Consider the following 16,759-nt stretch of genomic DNA (forward strand, 5'->3'; position numbering starts at 1 on the left):
CGTACATAAGCTGCCTCGCCTGGTTGCCTTGCTTTCCTACTTCATTTCTGACATAATAAAAATAAAAGAATAAAGAAGGCCGAGGAAATATCGAACTGGGTTGCCCTTTTCTTTTTTATTCTTTTATCAGAAGTAAGCAAGGTAATCAGGCAAGGCAGCTTATGTACGCAGGCCTTTAAGGTCTTTTGCATTGTACAGTAGAGTAAACGAACAACATCAAGTAACAATTCGTAAAATTTGTAAGTAAACAAACACAAATAAGGTTTGTTCTTTTATGGGGTTTCTACCCGGTATGTTTTTTACATATTCATGCATAGCAACTGTCACTTTTTTCGCCCATATGTAATTCCTTCTGCACGGCAAAATTTTATTTTTCATTCGTTTTCTGTTGTTTTCTTTATTTATATCGCGTACAAACAAAACATCTGTCTACCTTTGGTTGCGCATACGAGAATAGAGCGCGTTCTATTCGAAAAATATACATATGTATGCACATAACACTTTGATGCATTGAAATTTCTGTATGGTTCACACCATGTGTACAAAATTCAGATTTGTAGAAAGTGACAGTTGGTATGCACAAATATGTAAAAAATATACCGTGTAGAAACCCTATTACTTTTTTAATAGTAAAAGTAGAAAAAGAGAGAAGTTCTCTCTTCTCTCAGAAAACTGTGAAAGTTGCCCAAAAGTAAAGAAACGGAAAAATAGTAGATCTGGCAGCAATGTCAAAAAACAAATATGGCTGCTTAAAAAAATAACAAACAAAATAAATGTCACTGTTTTTTATTATTGTTTTATTTCACTGGTTTAAATTTTTATTATTTTATTTTATTTCTTTTTATTTTGCTTTGACAAAGCGCGTAGTTTTCTTTTTTCCTTTTGCCTTAATGGTCAAATCAGCAGTTTGACAGATTTTCCAATTTTTCCACAACGAAATTTGTCGAGCAGAAAGTAGTAAAAGAGAAAGCCATTTTGGCTCTCTCTCCTCTCTTAAAAATTGTAAAAATGGTAAAACTTGAAGAAACTTTAACGTAAAGGAACAATGCTATAATGAATTAAAAACATATGGTATGTTCCTTTACTTCTGAAAATGGTAAAACCGGCAAAAGTAGAAAAAATTGTAAACTGCTCCCATATGAATTGTATTGTGTCTGAAGTAAAGGAACGCTTTTCGAGTAAAAAGTAGTAAAACTTGAAGAATCTTGAACGTAAAGGAACATAGCTATTGTCACTCATTTTAATGTTTTCTGTCAGATACATATATAACTTGCTTTTAAGGCCGCCATCAGACCATCTGCTTTTTCACATGTATGACATCAGCTGTTCTGTATATTAGTATACCCAAAGTGACAACATACATGTGAAAAAGCAGATGGTCTGATGGCGGCCTAAATGAGATTCATATAAATTGTTCACATGTGAGCCCTCCTTATATTGCAGATAACACAAAAAGTATGGCAACCTTTTATGGATGCCAAATCTAGCAAAGAAAAATACAACCATGCATTCTCGTAAAAGCTTTCATTAAGCGCGCAAAAATGTCAAGATTTCTTACTTCCTTCAGTTGATTAAAAAAAAAACGGTTCGGTAATAGAATTAACTTTATATTGTTGATTTCCGTCAACCGCGAGTGAATTCCGGAAAATATAGGTAATGAAGGGCCACCTCTCGATAGAAAATGTATTTAAAGGAGAAATAAAAAAAGCGCAAATTTTTCTAGCAACTTTCCTCCAATTTCAACAGAATGGAATGATTTTTTTATGAAGCAAAACATTTGTATGTCTGTCCTACAATTCAAATTAGAACAGGAAATAGACTGAAATTGGAAGTGATAAAAGGAATAGAATAAAGGGATCGATATTTGTGTAGGACTTTCACGAGTGCGGGCAAACAGTAATTATCGTGTTTGGAACGGGAAAAACTCAAATTGGAAGTGATCAAAGGAATAGAAGAAATGGATCGAGTGCGGGTAAGAGTTATTATCGTCTGTTAGAGGGTATGTGTGCGGGTATTGTTTGTGACGAGTTTTAAATGCAATTGGAAGTTGTGAAATTAAAAAAACCGACGAAACACTGTATAATCTGCTTTGGGAAGTATTTATTATATTATTTTTTAAATCGTTCCAGTTGTGAAATTTTGGACTAGTCTACGGTGACAGTACAGTTCCTACAGTTCCAGTTGATTATCCTTCATTACCCACATTTACAAAATTGCCAAAACGTTATTATTCCAATTAGAACGGCTTTCTAATTTCGTATTCAATCAACTATTTTTAAACACGCTTAAGATCGTAGAACATCGTTCGGGTCGTAAAACATCGTTCGGATCGTTAAAATTGCCATCTTTCACAAATGCTTTTGAAATATAAAGACAATTCAAGCCAATGATTCAAACGTGCTAGGACCGATAATCAAGACGGTTCTCATCGCGTGTGCTAATGTTTCTCGTGGTGGCGATTTAAATGTTTCTCCTAGGCAGTCTATAGATAAACGAAGAATGTGTGGTAAGATTAAAAACCTTACAAGTTTTCTTAGACGTGTGTTAATAAAATTAATGTTTTTAATAATTATTTATTCCTTTAGATGAACTACTTTGGACGTCGCATATACTGGCAATCAATATCTTCTAAGGTAAGTTAATTTTAGTTTTTTGGCCTTTGAACTTGTGAGGGAGATATTTGTAGATTTTGTATCTACCCACTGCTAAAGATTTTGCTTATTTGTCTTCAATTTGTGAATGTAGATCTTTGGATTATGTCGGCCAACTTCTTTTGGTATCTTAACAACGAAAGTTAAAACATTGTATCTTCAGTATAGCTTACATTTTTCGAGGTAGAAGTTGAGGTCCTGATTATAAGCCTATATTTTTTGTAGGGTATATTGAGAATATATTTTTGTTGCCTGACCCATTTAATAATTTCTTATGTTTTTATCATCTCTTCATATGTATAATCGATACCAGAATCTTTTATTGGAATTGTTTTTGGCTACAATACGTCCTCTTATGCAACGCTCTTTAATGTGCCTATTAATACTTTCTTTGGCTATTTTAAATACACTTCTGCTCCTCTGCAAGACTTACTTCAGCTCATGTGTAAGACTCCATTCACCTGTCTATAAGAGACTCCCTTAAGCTCGTCTATTAATTTCCCTTCAACACGTTTATGTAGACGCCCTTTAAGGCTCCCCTCGGTTCGTCCATAATTACCTCCTTCAGCTCATCTGTAAAGTCTCCCTTAAGCTCGTCTATAAAGACTCCTTTAAGATAATGTATAAATACGTTTTAGTTTGTTCTTAAGGACTCCATTCGAAACGCCTATTAAGACTACTTTCAGGGCGTCTATAAAGTCTCTCTTTATCTCGTCCCTAAAGCCTCCATTCAGCTCATTTCTAGAGGCTCCCTCCAGCTTGTCAATAAAAACTTCTATAAAGACTGAATTCAGCTTGTCTATAAAGATTCATGTGTGGGTTTTTTAAGCTTGTAGACAGACCTACCTCAGCATTTATGCTAACGAGGGTATATACACTTTCATACTGGCAAAATGTGCCTCATCGAAATAATGGTTTTAGACCCCAAGTATGTTTGGACGAAATGTGTTTCAGACAATTTGGAGTTGATTTAGCCATGTCCATCCGTCTGTCTGTTTGGCTGGCTGGAGCGCACGATAACTCTCGAACGGATCAACCGATTCGGTCCAAAATTTGGCTTTCATAATATTTTGCCCAAACTTAGTTTAAGTTCGAAGAGGGGTTATATCGGTCCACTCCTTCCGGTACCTCCCCCACAAAATGTTCGGAAAATTTGTGCGCACGATAACTCTTGAAGGGAGTAACCGATTTGGCCCACACTTTGTACATCGCGAAATTTCTACCAGACTTAAATAAGGTTCCAATATGGACTCAATCAAATCACTCCTTCGGGTTCAACCCACACAAAATTTCGGAAAAGTTCAGCTTAGGAACTGCTCTCGAATCGCTTTGATTTTTGTTGTAACAACTTGTATTCACTGTCCCCCATACGACGGTACAAGTTTCATCAGGGGCAAGTCCATATTTTCCTGAGAAAATAGCCTGAAAGTTGCAAAGAAAACCCTTTGGCACCATGTGTAGTGGTTGGAGCGCAAGATAAACGGATCTGCCAATTCGGTCCAAAATTTGGCCTTCGTAATATTTTGTCCAAACATAGTTTAAGTTCGAAGATAAACCATATCGGTCCACTCCTGCAGGTACCTCCCTCACAAAAGTTCAAAAATGTTCGGAAAAATTGTGCGCACGATAACTATTGAAGGGAGTGACCGAAGTAATCCATACTCTGCACATCCTAATATATCTACCAGATATAGATCAGGCTCGAATATGGACTATATTTGTCAACTCCTTCTGGTATCTCCCACACACACTTCTGGATAAATTCACTTTAAGACCTGCTCTCGAATCACTTTGATTTTTGTTGAAGCGATTTGCATTCGCTACCTCCATTACGACGGTAAAAGTTTTTTCAGTGGCAAGTCCATTTTTTTACTTGTTATTTTATTAATCCCGACGTTTCGTCAATCTTCAGGGGTGTTTAAAAACATTTTATTATTCAATTCTTCATGATAATTAATAACAACTTACAAAAAACCCACACAAATAAACTCAATTGAAGCAAGAACAACAAAATATTGTTAAATTTAAGTTTTTCAGAGTAGCAAATGTATAGTGGTTTTTCAAACCGATCATGGCCCTATGGGCTAGGTTTTTATATGAGCGTAAATAAATAAATAAATAAAATGAAAATTATAAATCAACTAAAGATTCCTTTCAGTTCGTCTATAAAGACTTCCTTCAGGTTGTCTGTAGAGATTTTTTTTATCAAGTCTTCGTTCAACTCGTCTATAAGGACTTCCTTCAGCTTGTCTATAAAGATTCCTTTCAGTTCGTCTGTAGAGATTCCTTTGGTTGTCTATAGAGATTCCTTTCATCAAGTCTCCGCTCAACTCGTCCATAAAGACTTCGTTGAGCTCGTCTATAAAAACTTTCTACAGCTTGTCTATAAAGACTCCCTTCAGCTAGTCCATAAAGACTCCCTTCAGCTCGTCTATAAAGACTCCCTTCAACTCGTCTATATAGACTCCCTTCAACTCGTCTATATAGACTCCCTTCAACTCGTCTATATAGACTCCCTTCAACTCGTCTATATAGACTCCCTTCAACTCGTCTATATAGACTCCCTTCAAATCGTCTATATAGACTCCCTTCAACTCGTCTATATAGACTCCCTTCAACTCGTCTATATAGACTCCCTTCAACTCGTCTATATAGACTCCCTTCAACTCGTCTATATAGACTCCCTTCAACTCGTCTATATAGACTCCCTTCAACTCGTCTATATAGACTCCCTTCAACTCGTCTATATAGACTCCCTTCAACTCGTCTATATAGACTCCCTTCAACTCGTCTATATAGACTCCCTTCAACTCGTCTATATAGACTCCCTTCAACTCGTCTATATAGACTCCCTTCAACTCGTCTATATAGACTCCCTTCAACTCGTCTATATAGACTCCCTTCAACTCGTCTATATAGACTCCCTTCAACTCGTCTATATAGACTCCCTTCAACTCGTCTATATAGACTCCCTTCAACTCGTCTGTATAGACTCCCTTCAACTCGTCTATATAGACTCCCTTCAACTCGTCTGTATAGACTCCCTTCAACTCGTCTGTATAGACTCCCTTCAAAATTCGTCTATAAAGACACCCTTCAACTCGTCTATAAAGACCCCCTTGAATTCGTCTATAAAGACTCCCTTGAACTCGTCTATAAAGACTCTCTTGAACTCGTCTATAAAGACTCCCTTGAACTCTTCTATAAAGACTCCCTTGAACTCGTCTATAAAGACTCCCTTGAACTCGTCTATAAAGACTCCCTTGAACTCGTCAAAAAGACTCCCTTAAACTCGTCTATAAAGGCTCCCTTGAACTCGTCTATAAAGACTCCATTTAACTCGTCTACAGAGACTCGCTTCATTTCGTCTATAGAGACTCCCTTCATTTCGGGGGTTATCATGAATGAAATTTACCCGTGAGTTTTGTCTTTCCGCCGGTGCAATTTAAGGGAGAAAGTGAAAAAATTCACGGGGAATTGCCGTTCACGATAACCCCCTTTGTCTATAGAGACTACTCCCTTAAGCTCGTCTATAAAAACTCCCTTCAGTCCGTCAATAATGAGTCCCTTCAGCCCATCTATAAAACTTCCTTAAGTTCGCCTATAAAGAGTAGCTACAGCTCTCTGCTACTGCAGTTCATCTGAAGGGATCCTTTTTTGGAGTCGCAGAAGGTAAACAAAAACACTTTTTTATTTATTTTGTTTTAGAAAAACGATTTCTAAATAAAGATATTTATTGTTTCAAATTATCAAAAATGTATTGTTGATTGCTACAATATGTTATAAAGATTGTTTTTCTTCATTAACTGATATATAGGTTGTTTTTTTTTTGCAATGTACATATTTTTTTTGTTTGCTCTTTAAGCCATTTTCCAAGAAAATAAACACAAATGATAATGATGATGATTGATTGATTATTGAGTTGATTTGGTTTAATAACTATTTTGAATTAAGACCAGGATAATTATTGTTTATAGCAAAAGTTTAATAATAATTCACCTGACTGTTGAACAAGTAAATTATTATTTATTTTATTGAGAAAAAAAAAAACAAATAAAAAACTATTTCAGTTGGCATCTCTTTTCTTCTTTTTCTTTCTTTTTTTTCTTACTGCTAGCAAAGATTTGTAAAAACCAAATCTTTAAGAAAAGCATGGGTGGAAAATATGTGTTAACCTAGAAACTTAAAATGAAATGAAATTGGAGAAAATGAAAAATTAGAAAATATAAAAAGAAAAACAAAAGAAATGCAAGAAATTAAAGAAAAAATGAACAATGATAATGGCCTAATAAACATAAAAATAAAAGAGTAACAGCCCAAGGAACTCTCCTCATAAGGCTCCTGGTTTTAATGAAAATGAAAGTTTTGGTCTTGAGTTATTTTTCCCTAATATGACTTTTTGTTCTTCCTTAACACGTTTCTCTTGTTCTTTACGCATGCGTTGCCGTTCTTCGTCCATGAGACGTTGCTCTTCGATAATGGCCAAACGTTCTTCAGCCTAAAGGGAGAAGAAAAGAAAAACAGAAATATATTATCTTCATTTCTTTAAAATAATTAATTTAAAATTGAGATTGAAACTTACCAATTTACGCTGGGCTTCTTCAATTTTGCGATTATTTTCAGCCAAAATTTCTTCTAGCTCCTCACGTTTTTTCTTTTCCTCTTCCTATAAATTAGGGAAACAATGTGGGGAATGTTATTAAAATGGAATTTGCCAGACAATAAACGAAAACATATAAAATTAAAAACTAATTTGTGATTTGAGAATTTAAACAAAAAATTGATTTATTTCTTCTTTTTTTTTCTTTTCTTGAACGGAATAAAACAATTTTAATTTAATTTTTTTGGGGGAAAATTGGTTGTTTGCTTTTTTGCTTTAGCAAGTTTGAGAAAAGTGCCGCTTTCTGCTCAAAGGACAGTTGGCTGCTACTGTTTTTTTTATTAAAATATATATACATACACATATAAATATGTAAGATGGTGATACTTAACACTAAAAATTTTGTTGTTTTTTTTTAATTGTTCTTTTTGAGAGTTCTTGCTTTGATGATGGCCTTCTTTATCTTCTTCTTTGCCATGGATGAGTGTTTTTTTTGTGTTTATTTTTAAATCCATTTAAATTTGAAAAATTTTACTTACAATTATTTTTTCTGAACACCGCGCTTTCCAATACTTTTTTGCATTTGTTTAACAAAATATGTATATATGTACAACATGTTATTAACAATTTCTTTTACTCTAAACATGTTATAGCATTTCATCAACAACAACAATAACAACAACATTAACAAGAACAAAACATTGCAACAAAGATCGATCGTTGGAACTTAAGAAAAAAATGATAAACAATTTTGTTGGAATTGAGATTCTTTTGCTTTGACATTGGATCTAAGAAGAGTGATGGAATGTTGTGCTAATATTCGTTTGGCCTCTGGATTGAATTCATAGATCATCACTTTGTTAAAGGCCTAAAATGTATTTCAATGGCCAGACCAGTTATTTCCATGTCTTTTATTGGGTTCTCTTTGTTTGCAAATGGTTGCTGTTAGACCGGCCTTTGTCCTTCTCTGTGAGTTTTTTGTTACTTCTTCTGTGTCCTCACTTCATTGATGCTGATGCTAAATACAAAACTTACTTCCACATTAATGTCCACAACTGGTCATGACTCTTCAGCTACTTCGTAGGTTTTTCATTCTTTAAGTCAGTAGTGATAGTAGTTGTTGCACTTGTAGTGGCAATATTATTTTGAAGACGTTTTGAATTGTGTGTTTAAGTTTCTGGTTGTGTCTTTGGTTTGTTTATGTGTATTTTCAAATAATACAAGCAGATAGAAGCAAACACAAGTACAGCACCACCTACCTATAAAAAATAGGTAAGTTGTCCTTGTCTGCCAGTACATAAAATATTTTATATTTTTGTCTAAAACTCCGACAAACAGAAAGAGGAGTTTTATCAAAAATCAAAATGAGGATTTCTTTAAAGATATTTTTGTGTTTGAAAAAAGTATAAATAATTAATATTTGTTTTTGGCATACAAAAATCCTTAAGATTTTGTTGACATTTTTTTTTGCAGTTAAAAGATAGTGTTGTGGTTAGCTGGGGGTTGTGGGGTAAGGTGTTTGGGGGGAAAAGTGCAAATGTTAATGGGGTATGGTGGGAAACATTAGGATACAAAATGTTCACATATGAACTATGAACACATCTGCTGTTTTGGGATTAATGCTTTTTATTATGGATAGGAAAAGTTTTATGTTATTCATCATTATCATCATCTTCTTCTTCTTCTTCGTCATTATGATTAACATTATAAAGGCTTGGAGTGTTGTTAATGTCACACAATAATAAGCTGCTCCAAGTGTTGACTTTTTAGAAATTCCCTGAAAACGAGCACCTACCTCTCTGCGACGTTCTTCTTCACGTATTTGTTCACGTCGTCTTTCTAATTCTAACATCATTTCACGTTCCATTTCAGCTTTGGCTTCTTCAACTCGCCGCTTCACTTCCTGTTCGATTTCATCACGTCGCTTTTCCAACTCTTCTTCTACACGTTTTTTCACAAGCATTTCAATGCGTTTGGAGGCTTCTTCTTCAATGATCTGCAAGAAAGAGATATAAATTGGGAAAATTTTGAAGAAAAAGGCTTAAAGTATTGCAAATAAAAAAAAAAAAAAACTGAAAATAGAGCCCCCGATCACGAATATTGTTCACTTAATGTTATTTTTGAAAGCCTTCCCCTTAAAAAGTAATATTTTGGAGATGTCCTCTCGGGAATTTCAGAGTGTCACCCATGTGCAGAGACAATGTAGTAATATCTCCCTTTATAAAGTTTAAGTTTTGTGGATAGTCGGGAATTTAAGACTTGTCCCTGTGAAAAATGGATATTTTTTGGACTTCCGCAGGAAAAATATATAGTATATCGTTGAAATCGGGACTTAAAGGTGCTAGTCCGCGTAAAGAACAAGGGCATTTATGAAAATCTGAAGTTCCAAATCTCGAGAAACATGAACTTCCGCGAAAAATAAAATTATAAAATTAAAGTCAGAACTAAAGATTTTTTGCAAGTGAATAAGGAAAGCCAAGGACTCGAACCCACACAGTCACCAAATTACGTGACCTGTTTTCGCTATTAGTTGAGTAGCTCTTCAGAAAGAGATATCGCCTGCAAACATCATAACATCATTAGCGAACTATTCAAACTGGAATAAGGCCTAGACCTCGAGTAGAGCATATATACCTACTACATAGTTCCCGCAGCCTGGATAATGGCCCGAGTAGTAGTCCCATTATTGAAACCAAAGAAAGATCCGAGTAAGGGAGAATGTTAATAGCCGATCTATCTTCTCTCACCAAAAGAAAAGACTTTCGTGGCCTTACTTCCCCGGAGCCATAGAGGAAGTTATCAAAAGTAAATTGCAGATCACCCACAGGATTTCAGGAAACAGTATAGCTCAACATTTTCCGGAACCAGTATAAGCAGACTACTTAACCAGAACAAGCCGTGTGACAGGTCGGTTCTCGTAATTTGCCGATCCTGCTTGAGAACATTTATGTCACCAGCTTACAGCTGAGTTAGAAGCGTTTAATGCTAAACTATGAATGCGGTCGCCAGTCATAAGTGGAGTTCAGGAACGCGAAGTCTATGCCCCGGGGATTTCCTAATGTGGGGTGATATCTACGAAACAATGCAAACTCTACCTCTCTGAACTTCCACAACCACAGGGCAGCATAAACATTGTGTTTTATGCAATCATCTGCACGATATATGCGAAAAACTTATCGCCAACTTTGATAGTTTCTTCCACTCACGGAACCTTGCAATATCAGCTAGCAAATCTACATCCATACTTTTTATGGATAATAGCGATCGGTAGGTCCCTGAATGTACAGGTCGACAGAGTAAGAATAGCGGTTACATTCGACAGCCTATTCAGGTCATCTGATCATGCCAAAACTGTCTGCAATAAGCAAAGGAACAGGAACAAGGCTCTGAAGTCGCTAGTCGGCACGACTTTAGGTGAAGATAAGTAAACCGTGTTGACCTTGTTGGAACGCCAGTCAAATGAGGACGGAACGGTTCAAACTCTACCTGAAAATCGTCTTATGCGGATGATTGCACGATAATGGCGTCGTGTTCAATTGTTGATGATATATGGAATAAATTTAATGACTACATTGTCAGTTAGCAAATCTACATCCACACTTTTCATCACATGGATTGTGGAGATAGGTAGGTCCTTGAATTTACAGTTCCACGGAGTAAAAATCCCGACCAGAATTTTCCAAGATTTTAGGGGTCACATTCGAACATGCCGCAACTATGAGTTAAGAAGCAGGATGTAGAGTGAAGCCGACCAGAGATAAAGTCCATATCAGGCTAATATGACAGGGCTAAATGCTATTCATACAGATGCAGTAGTCAGCGTCATCCAAAACTACAATGTGAATAATGAGACAATCTTTTATCCACTGCATCTGAGGAAGAACAACTTCCAAAACAGAAAAGAGTTATATTAGCTCCTCAATTTTTTATTGGGCTAGAATTTATAATACATACTACACAAGTCATCTGCTCAGTGTGTGCAAACGGGCCACACGATATTCTACATCTCTTCAACCGCGATGCCCACTCTACTGACCGACAGTTCTTCATGGACACACCCAGTTTAGGTTGTATCATCCTGAACGTAGAAACACCACTTGATTGAGAAAAAATAAACAACATGTAGTTCCGCCACAACAAGACAATCCCGGATGTAGGCATGCATGTGCGAAAGAAAGCTACGGCGGTACATGCCTTTAATACTGCATAGTTTTTAACTTTTCTGCATATTCTCAAATTTAACTGAGACAAACATTGACCATCTCAGAAATGATGGTGTTATATCTTTTTATGTGTTCATAGTAATTGGAACCCAGAACAACCTGCCCTATATTTTTCAACAAAATTTGTTTGGGGTGAACAATAGTCTACTGGAGTACAATTGGCACCACCCTGAATCCCGTATTTAGCGCTCAATAACTTGCAAAGAAAGAAAAAACAAACCCCTCTAAAGTTGACGAACCCCGCAAACGTTTTAAGGACCATGATCTGCGAATCTGCACCTGGAATGTTCGCACTCTTTATAGAGAAGGTGCAGTCTTCGCATTGGCAGACGTACTTGAAAAGTACAAGACCGATATTACTGCCATACAGGAAATACGATGGATTGGGAAAGGCGTCACAACAACACCTAAAGGTGACGCACTGTATTATAGCTGCCATGACGTAAAGCATGAGTTTGGTTGTGGATTCGTAGTTAGTCGGAGACTAAAACATCTTGTATCCAGCTTCACTCCAGTGAATGAAAGACTTGCTGCAATTCGAATAAAAGCTAAATTCTTCAACATCAGCTTTATTTGCGCTCATGCTCCCACTGAAGAAAAGGACGAACAGACCAAAGATATATTTTACGAGCGCTTAGAAGAAACATATGACCGTTGCCCTGCCCATGACATTAAAATCATTCTAGGCGATTTTAATGCCAAAATTGGAAAGGAGAATATCTTTGGCCCAACAGTCGGGAAATTCAGTCTCCACAGTGAAACATCTGACAATGGTATGAGATTGATAGACTTTGCAGTTGCAAGAAACATGGTAGTTAGCAGTACCATATTTAAGCATCTCGATATTCATAAGGGCACCTGGCTGTCTCCAGATCAGAAAACAAGAAACCAAATTGATCATGTTGTGATAGATGGAAGACATTCATCGAGCGTGTTGGATGTACGATCGTTCCGAGGCTCAAACATTGATTCGGACCACTACCTTGTTGCAGCAAAGGTACGCACCCGCTTAAACGTAGCAAACAAAGTACGAACAGACACAACACGAAAGTTAGACATCGGTAAGCTGCAATCACAACAGATAGCCACAGCATATTCCACTCAACTAGCCCAATTGCTTAATCAAAGCCCTCCTCATCCCGATAACATATCAGCGCAATGGCAAAGCATTGCCCACTCCATGCAAACAGCCGCAAAATCCATACTTGGATACCAGAGACCTCCACCAAGGAATCCATGGTATGATGAGGAGTGTCGTGCTGCCACCGAAGAGAAAAATGCGGCATATAAGGCTACTTTACAATCCGTAGCAACGCGTAGCGCACGAGAGAGATACAGGGAGAAAAGGAGAGAGGAGAAACGTCTTTTCCGCAGGAAAAAGAGAGAGATGGAAAAGCGGGAGTGTGAAAAAATCGAGATGTACAGGAGCCAGAATGAAGTCCGAAAATTCTACCAAAGAGTCAAGCATCAAACTGATGGCTTTGGTACAGGCACATCCTCCTGTAGAGACCAGCAAGGTAATTTGGTAACTGATACAGATAGTGTACTCAGGATATGGAAAGAACATTTTTCAAATCTGTTGGTATCCAATAGCAGCGAAGACGACGAAGATACCACAGTCCCAATCCCAGAAGATGGTATTGAATGTATACCGCCCAGCCAAGATGAGGTAAAGACAGCAATAAATCGGCTGAAGAATAATAAGGCAGCAGGGGCCGATGGCTTACCAGCCGAGCTGTTAAAAACCGGAGGCGACACGCTGATAAGGTGTATTCATCAGCTAGTTAGCACCATCTGGCAGGAAGAACGAGTACCCGACGATTGGAACCTGAGTATCCTGTGCCCCGTCCACAAGAAGGGAGATAAGACTGTATGCTCTAACTATAGGGGCATAAGTCTACTCCCTATTGCCTACAAGATCGTGTCAGGGATATTGTGCGAACGACTAAAGCCAATGGTCAACGAGATTATTGGACCATACCAATGCGGTTTTAGACCTGGCAAGTCCACCATTGACCAGATATTTACCCTGCGGCAAATCCTGGAGAAGACCCAAGAGATGCAGATCGACACCTACCACCTTTTTGTCGATTATAAAGCAGCCTTCGACAGTCCGCTGCGCTCAAAGGTATTCCAAGCCATGTCTGAATTTGGTATTCCCGCAAACTCATCCGGCTTTGTAAAATGACTTTAACTGACACGAGGTCCTCAGTTAAAATAGGAAAGAACCTCTCCGAAGAGTTTGGTACCAAAAGAGGTTTCAGACAAGGAGACAGCCTTTCGTGTGACCTCTTCAACATCCTGCTAGAAAAGGTTATACGAGAGCCAAACGTCAAAAGAAGTGGCACAATCTACACCAATAGTCACATGTTACTTGCTTATGCTGATGATATAGACATCATGGGTCGATCAGTAAAAGAAGTAACTGATACCTTTATAAAGGTCGAAGGAGAATCTGCTAAAGTGGGTCTGGCGGTAAACGGTGAGAAGACCAAGTTGATGGTGTCGACGCGCAATGCGTCCATTGAGCTCGGACCGACTGTGGAAGTTGGTTCCTATAATATTGAGGTAGTAAAAGACTTCGTCTACCTCGGCACCTCCGTCAACACAACAAACGACATCAGTTGTGAAATAAAAAGAAGAATTGTATTGGCCAACAGATGCTACTTTGGATTAAGTAAGCAGTTTAAAAACAAAGCCACATCTCGTCAAACAAAAATAACGCTCTACAAAACACTGATACTACCCGTGCTGATGTATGGCTCCGAAGCCTGGGTACTTGCGCAAGCAGACATGGCAGTGCTTGGTGTGTTTGAGAGAAAAATTCTTCGAAAGATCTACGGACCAATCTGCGTTGACGGTGAATATCGACGTCGCATGAACCACGAGCTGTATCTGCTATACAACGACATCAATATTGTTAAACGTATCGAGATGCAGCGATTGCGTTGGCTAGGCCATATCATAAGAATGAGCGATGATGAACCCGCTAAAAAGGCGTATGAATACATGCCACATGGCGGTGCACGCAGAATTGGCAGGCCAAGGAATAGATGGCGCAAACAAGTGGATGATGAGATGAAAAGGCGCGGTATTCCAGAGTGCAAAGCAACAAATAGAGAGGAATAACAACAAGGAATGGAGATCTCTTCTTAGTTCGGCCTATAGAACAAATGTTCTGTAATGGGCCAGCTAAGTAAGTAAGTAAGTAAGAAACTTGCATATCAACGCTATTCGATCAACATAGATGTTATTAAAAAAATAATGTGTATAAAGGGTGTAATAATGATCTCACCTTTTGTTCAGCTTCCTTCTGCCTTCTCTGTCTTTCCATTTCAGCTAAACGTTCCACCTGTTTTACGAAATGTCATATTAATATTTACAAATAAATTATTCACAGATTAGCTCACCTCATCCAATTTCTTATAACGACTTTTCTTGTGACGACTACTTCGGTGACTACTGCTGTGTGAATCACTGTCTGTATATGAACTACTCGATGATGTTGATGAGGAACGTTTTCGACTTGATCGATGATGGTTATGTTCACGTTCTCTGTCCCGCTCCCTTTCACGGTCACGATTTTCTTTTTTACTACTGGACGAATAGTATAGTTCATCACGTTCGCGGTTTTCTTTTTTACTGCTGCCAAATAAAATGCGAGAAATAAATTAGTTGATGTTTCAATACAAATTAAAGTCCATGATATAGAACATAAAGCTATGAATAAGATGACACATTTAAGAAACTCCTATGTAAGACTTCTTTTTAATAAAATTAAATTAATTATAGCCCTAAACGATAAAAAGGCTTATCTTTCCTTTAGGTGCACCTGGAAGAGAAATTTGGGAACTCCTTTCCTTTACCGACCCACCGCAGAAAATTATGAAAAAATTACCACAGATAGTGCTTTTTATCCCGATTCCAACCATGTATTGCTTTTGTTGCGGAAATGTATACTTCCCGAGATATGGGCCTCAAAAGATCCACAAAGGCGCTAACCTATTTTTCTCTAAAGAGCCGGCCTTCGGCCGGGATTTAAGACTTTCTCCTATGGACAGGTGCAAATCTCGGCAATGGGAACAAAATTTTCTTTTAAATTAAATATTTTCGTTGGATTTGGTGTAAAATGTACTATCTGTGGTAATTTTTTAAAAATTTTCTGTGGTGGTTTGCCAACATTTTAGACTAGGGCCGTTGTGGAACTTTGAAGGCCTATATCTCGGGAAGTCTACATTTCCGCAACAAAAGCAATACATGGTTGGAATCGGGATAAAAAGAACTATCTGTGGTCATTTTTTCATAATTCTCTGAGGTGGGTCGGTAAAGGAAAGATAAGCCTAAGTTGTTTATTTTTCTCTAAGTAGCCGGCACCCTAAAGGAAAGGAGTTCCAGGAGTGGTAATAATTCTCAGTGCAAAATATTAGCATTTTTGGAGTTTATATTTTTCTCTTTAGATCCACGTCAGGCAATGTGCGCTTGCTGAGAGCAAGTGTGCACACATTTCAATGCATTTTACATTGAAGTTTTCGCTCACTTGCTCTCAGCAAGCGCACATTGCCTGACCTGGCTTTAGATCAAGTTGATAGCCATATGCACTAAGGAACATCCCACAAAGATGTCACCACACTGGAAGATAATGCTTCCCTTATCTCCTCTTTAATGTGCCGTTCTAAACAGATGCTTCTTCTTCTCTTCTGCTACTGACTTATCACGTCTCCTCTTTAGCATTTTATTTTACACTTGTACACACACAATCGCAACAACACCACACGTAATAAAATTAATGAAAAATCTTTCGAAGACGTCATTCAGCTTCCATACCTGTATTTGGATTTACTCCGTTTTTTATGTTTACTTTTGTGATGTCGCCTTTTAGGTGATGGACTTCTTGATCTTGAACCCATTTTGTTATTGTTTATTAGTTCTTATTAATTATGATAAAAGTTAAACTTAACACCAGCGTTCTTCCGTACATGAAGATTTTTTTGCAAAGTGATAGGTATCTAAAGACCGATTAGTACTTATCGAAATGTTATTGTATAGGGATCATGAAACGATAGTGGAGTAATCGATTAAATTATCATGTGGTCTTTGCTATTGATAACAAAACAAGAAACACGTCATTTTGAGACACAAAATTGTTTTGAGATTATTTTGTTTCGAAACGTGAGGATGTGCTATTTGTAATTTTTCCTTCTGAATGAATTTTATATAACTAAATATTGAAAAAATAAGATAATGCAACTCTTAAATAATTTTATTTGTCTTGATCTACCCTGTGT

At 37.2% G+C, this 16,759-nt stretch overlaps 1 protein-coding gene across 2 annotated transcripts; it reads right to left on the reverse strand.

Annotated features, from left to right (window-relative positions):
* Positions 1–6,615: 6,615 nt before the first annotated feature.
* Arglu1 (Arginine and glutamate rich 1) lies at positions 6,616–16,500 on the reverse strand. Of its 2 annotated transcripts, none has more exons than XM_073966798.1 (6): positions 16,299–16,500; positions 14,885–15,119; positions 14,770–14,826; positions 9,047–9,247; positions 7,234–7,317; positions 6,616–7,149 (listed from the first exon to the last, which is right to left on the reverse strand). In XM_073966798.1, the coding sequence occupies exons 1-6, from the start codon at positions 16,379–16,381 to the stop codon at positions 6,982–6,984; spliced, it is 828 nt and encodes a 275-aa protein (XP_073822899.1). In that variant the 5' UTR covers positions 16,382–16,500; the 3' UTR covers positions 6,616–6,981. The 2 variants fall into 2 exon arrangements, with proteins under 2 accessions (XP_073822899.1, XP_073822900.1); XM_073966799.1 differs by having other exon boundaries at positions 14,885–15,116; positions 16,299–16,479.
* Between the last annotated feature and the right edge of the window lie 259 nt (positions 16,501–16,759).

The sequence above is a fragment of the Musca autumnalis genome, unplaced genomic scaffold (genome assembly GCF_047663935.1).
Source record: "Musca autumnalis isolate F117 unplaced genomic scaffold, ASM4766393v1 scaffold_2, whole genome shotgun sequence".
NCBI classification, from domain to species: domain Eukaryota; kingdom Metazoa; phylum Arthropoda; class Insecta; order Diptera; family Muscidae; genus Musca; species Musca autumnalis.

What these genes read in the sequence shown, in the direction of transcription:
- Arglu1 (XM_073966798.1), bottom strand. Translation starts at nt 16,381, where the DNA reads ATGGGTTCAAGATCAAGAAGTCCATCACCTAAAAGGCGACATCACAAA. An exon ending in AGAAGGAAGCTGAACAAAAG is followed by an intron (nt 9,248 to 14,769) that starts GTGAGATCATTA and finishes TCTTTCTTGCAG; the next exon opens with ATCATTGAAGAAGAAGCCTC. An exon ending in AAGAAGCCCAGCGTAAATTG is followed by an intron (nt 7,150 to 7,233) that starts GTAAGTTTCAAT and finishes TTCTCCCTTTAG; the next exon opens with GCTGAAGAACGTTTGGCCAT.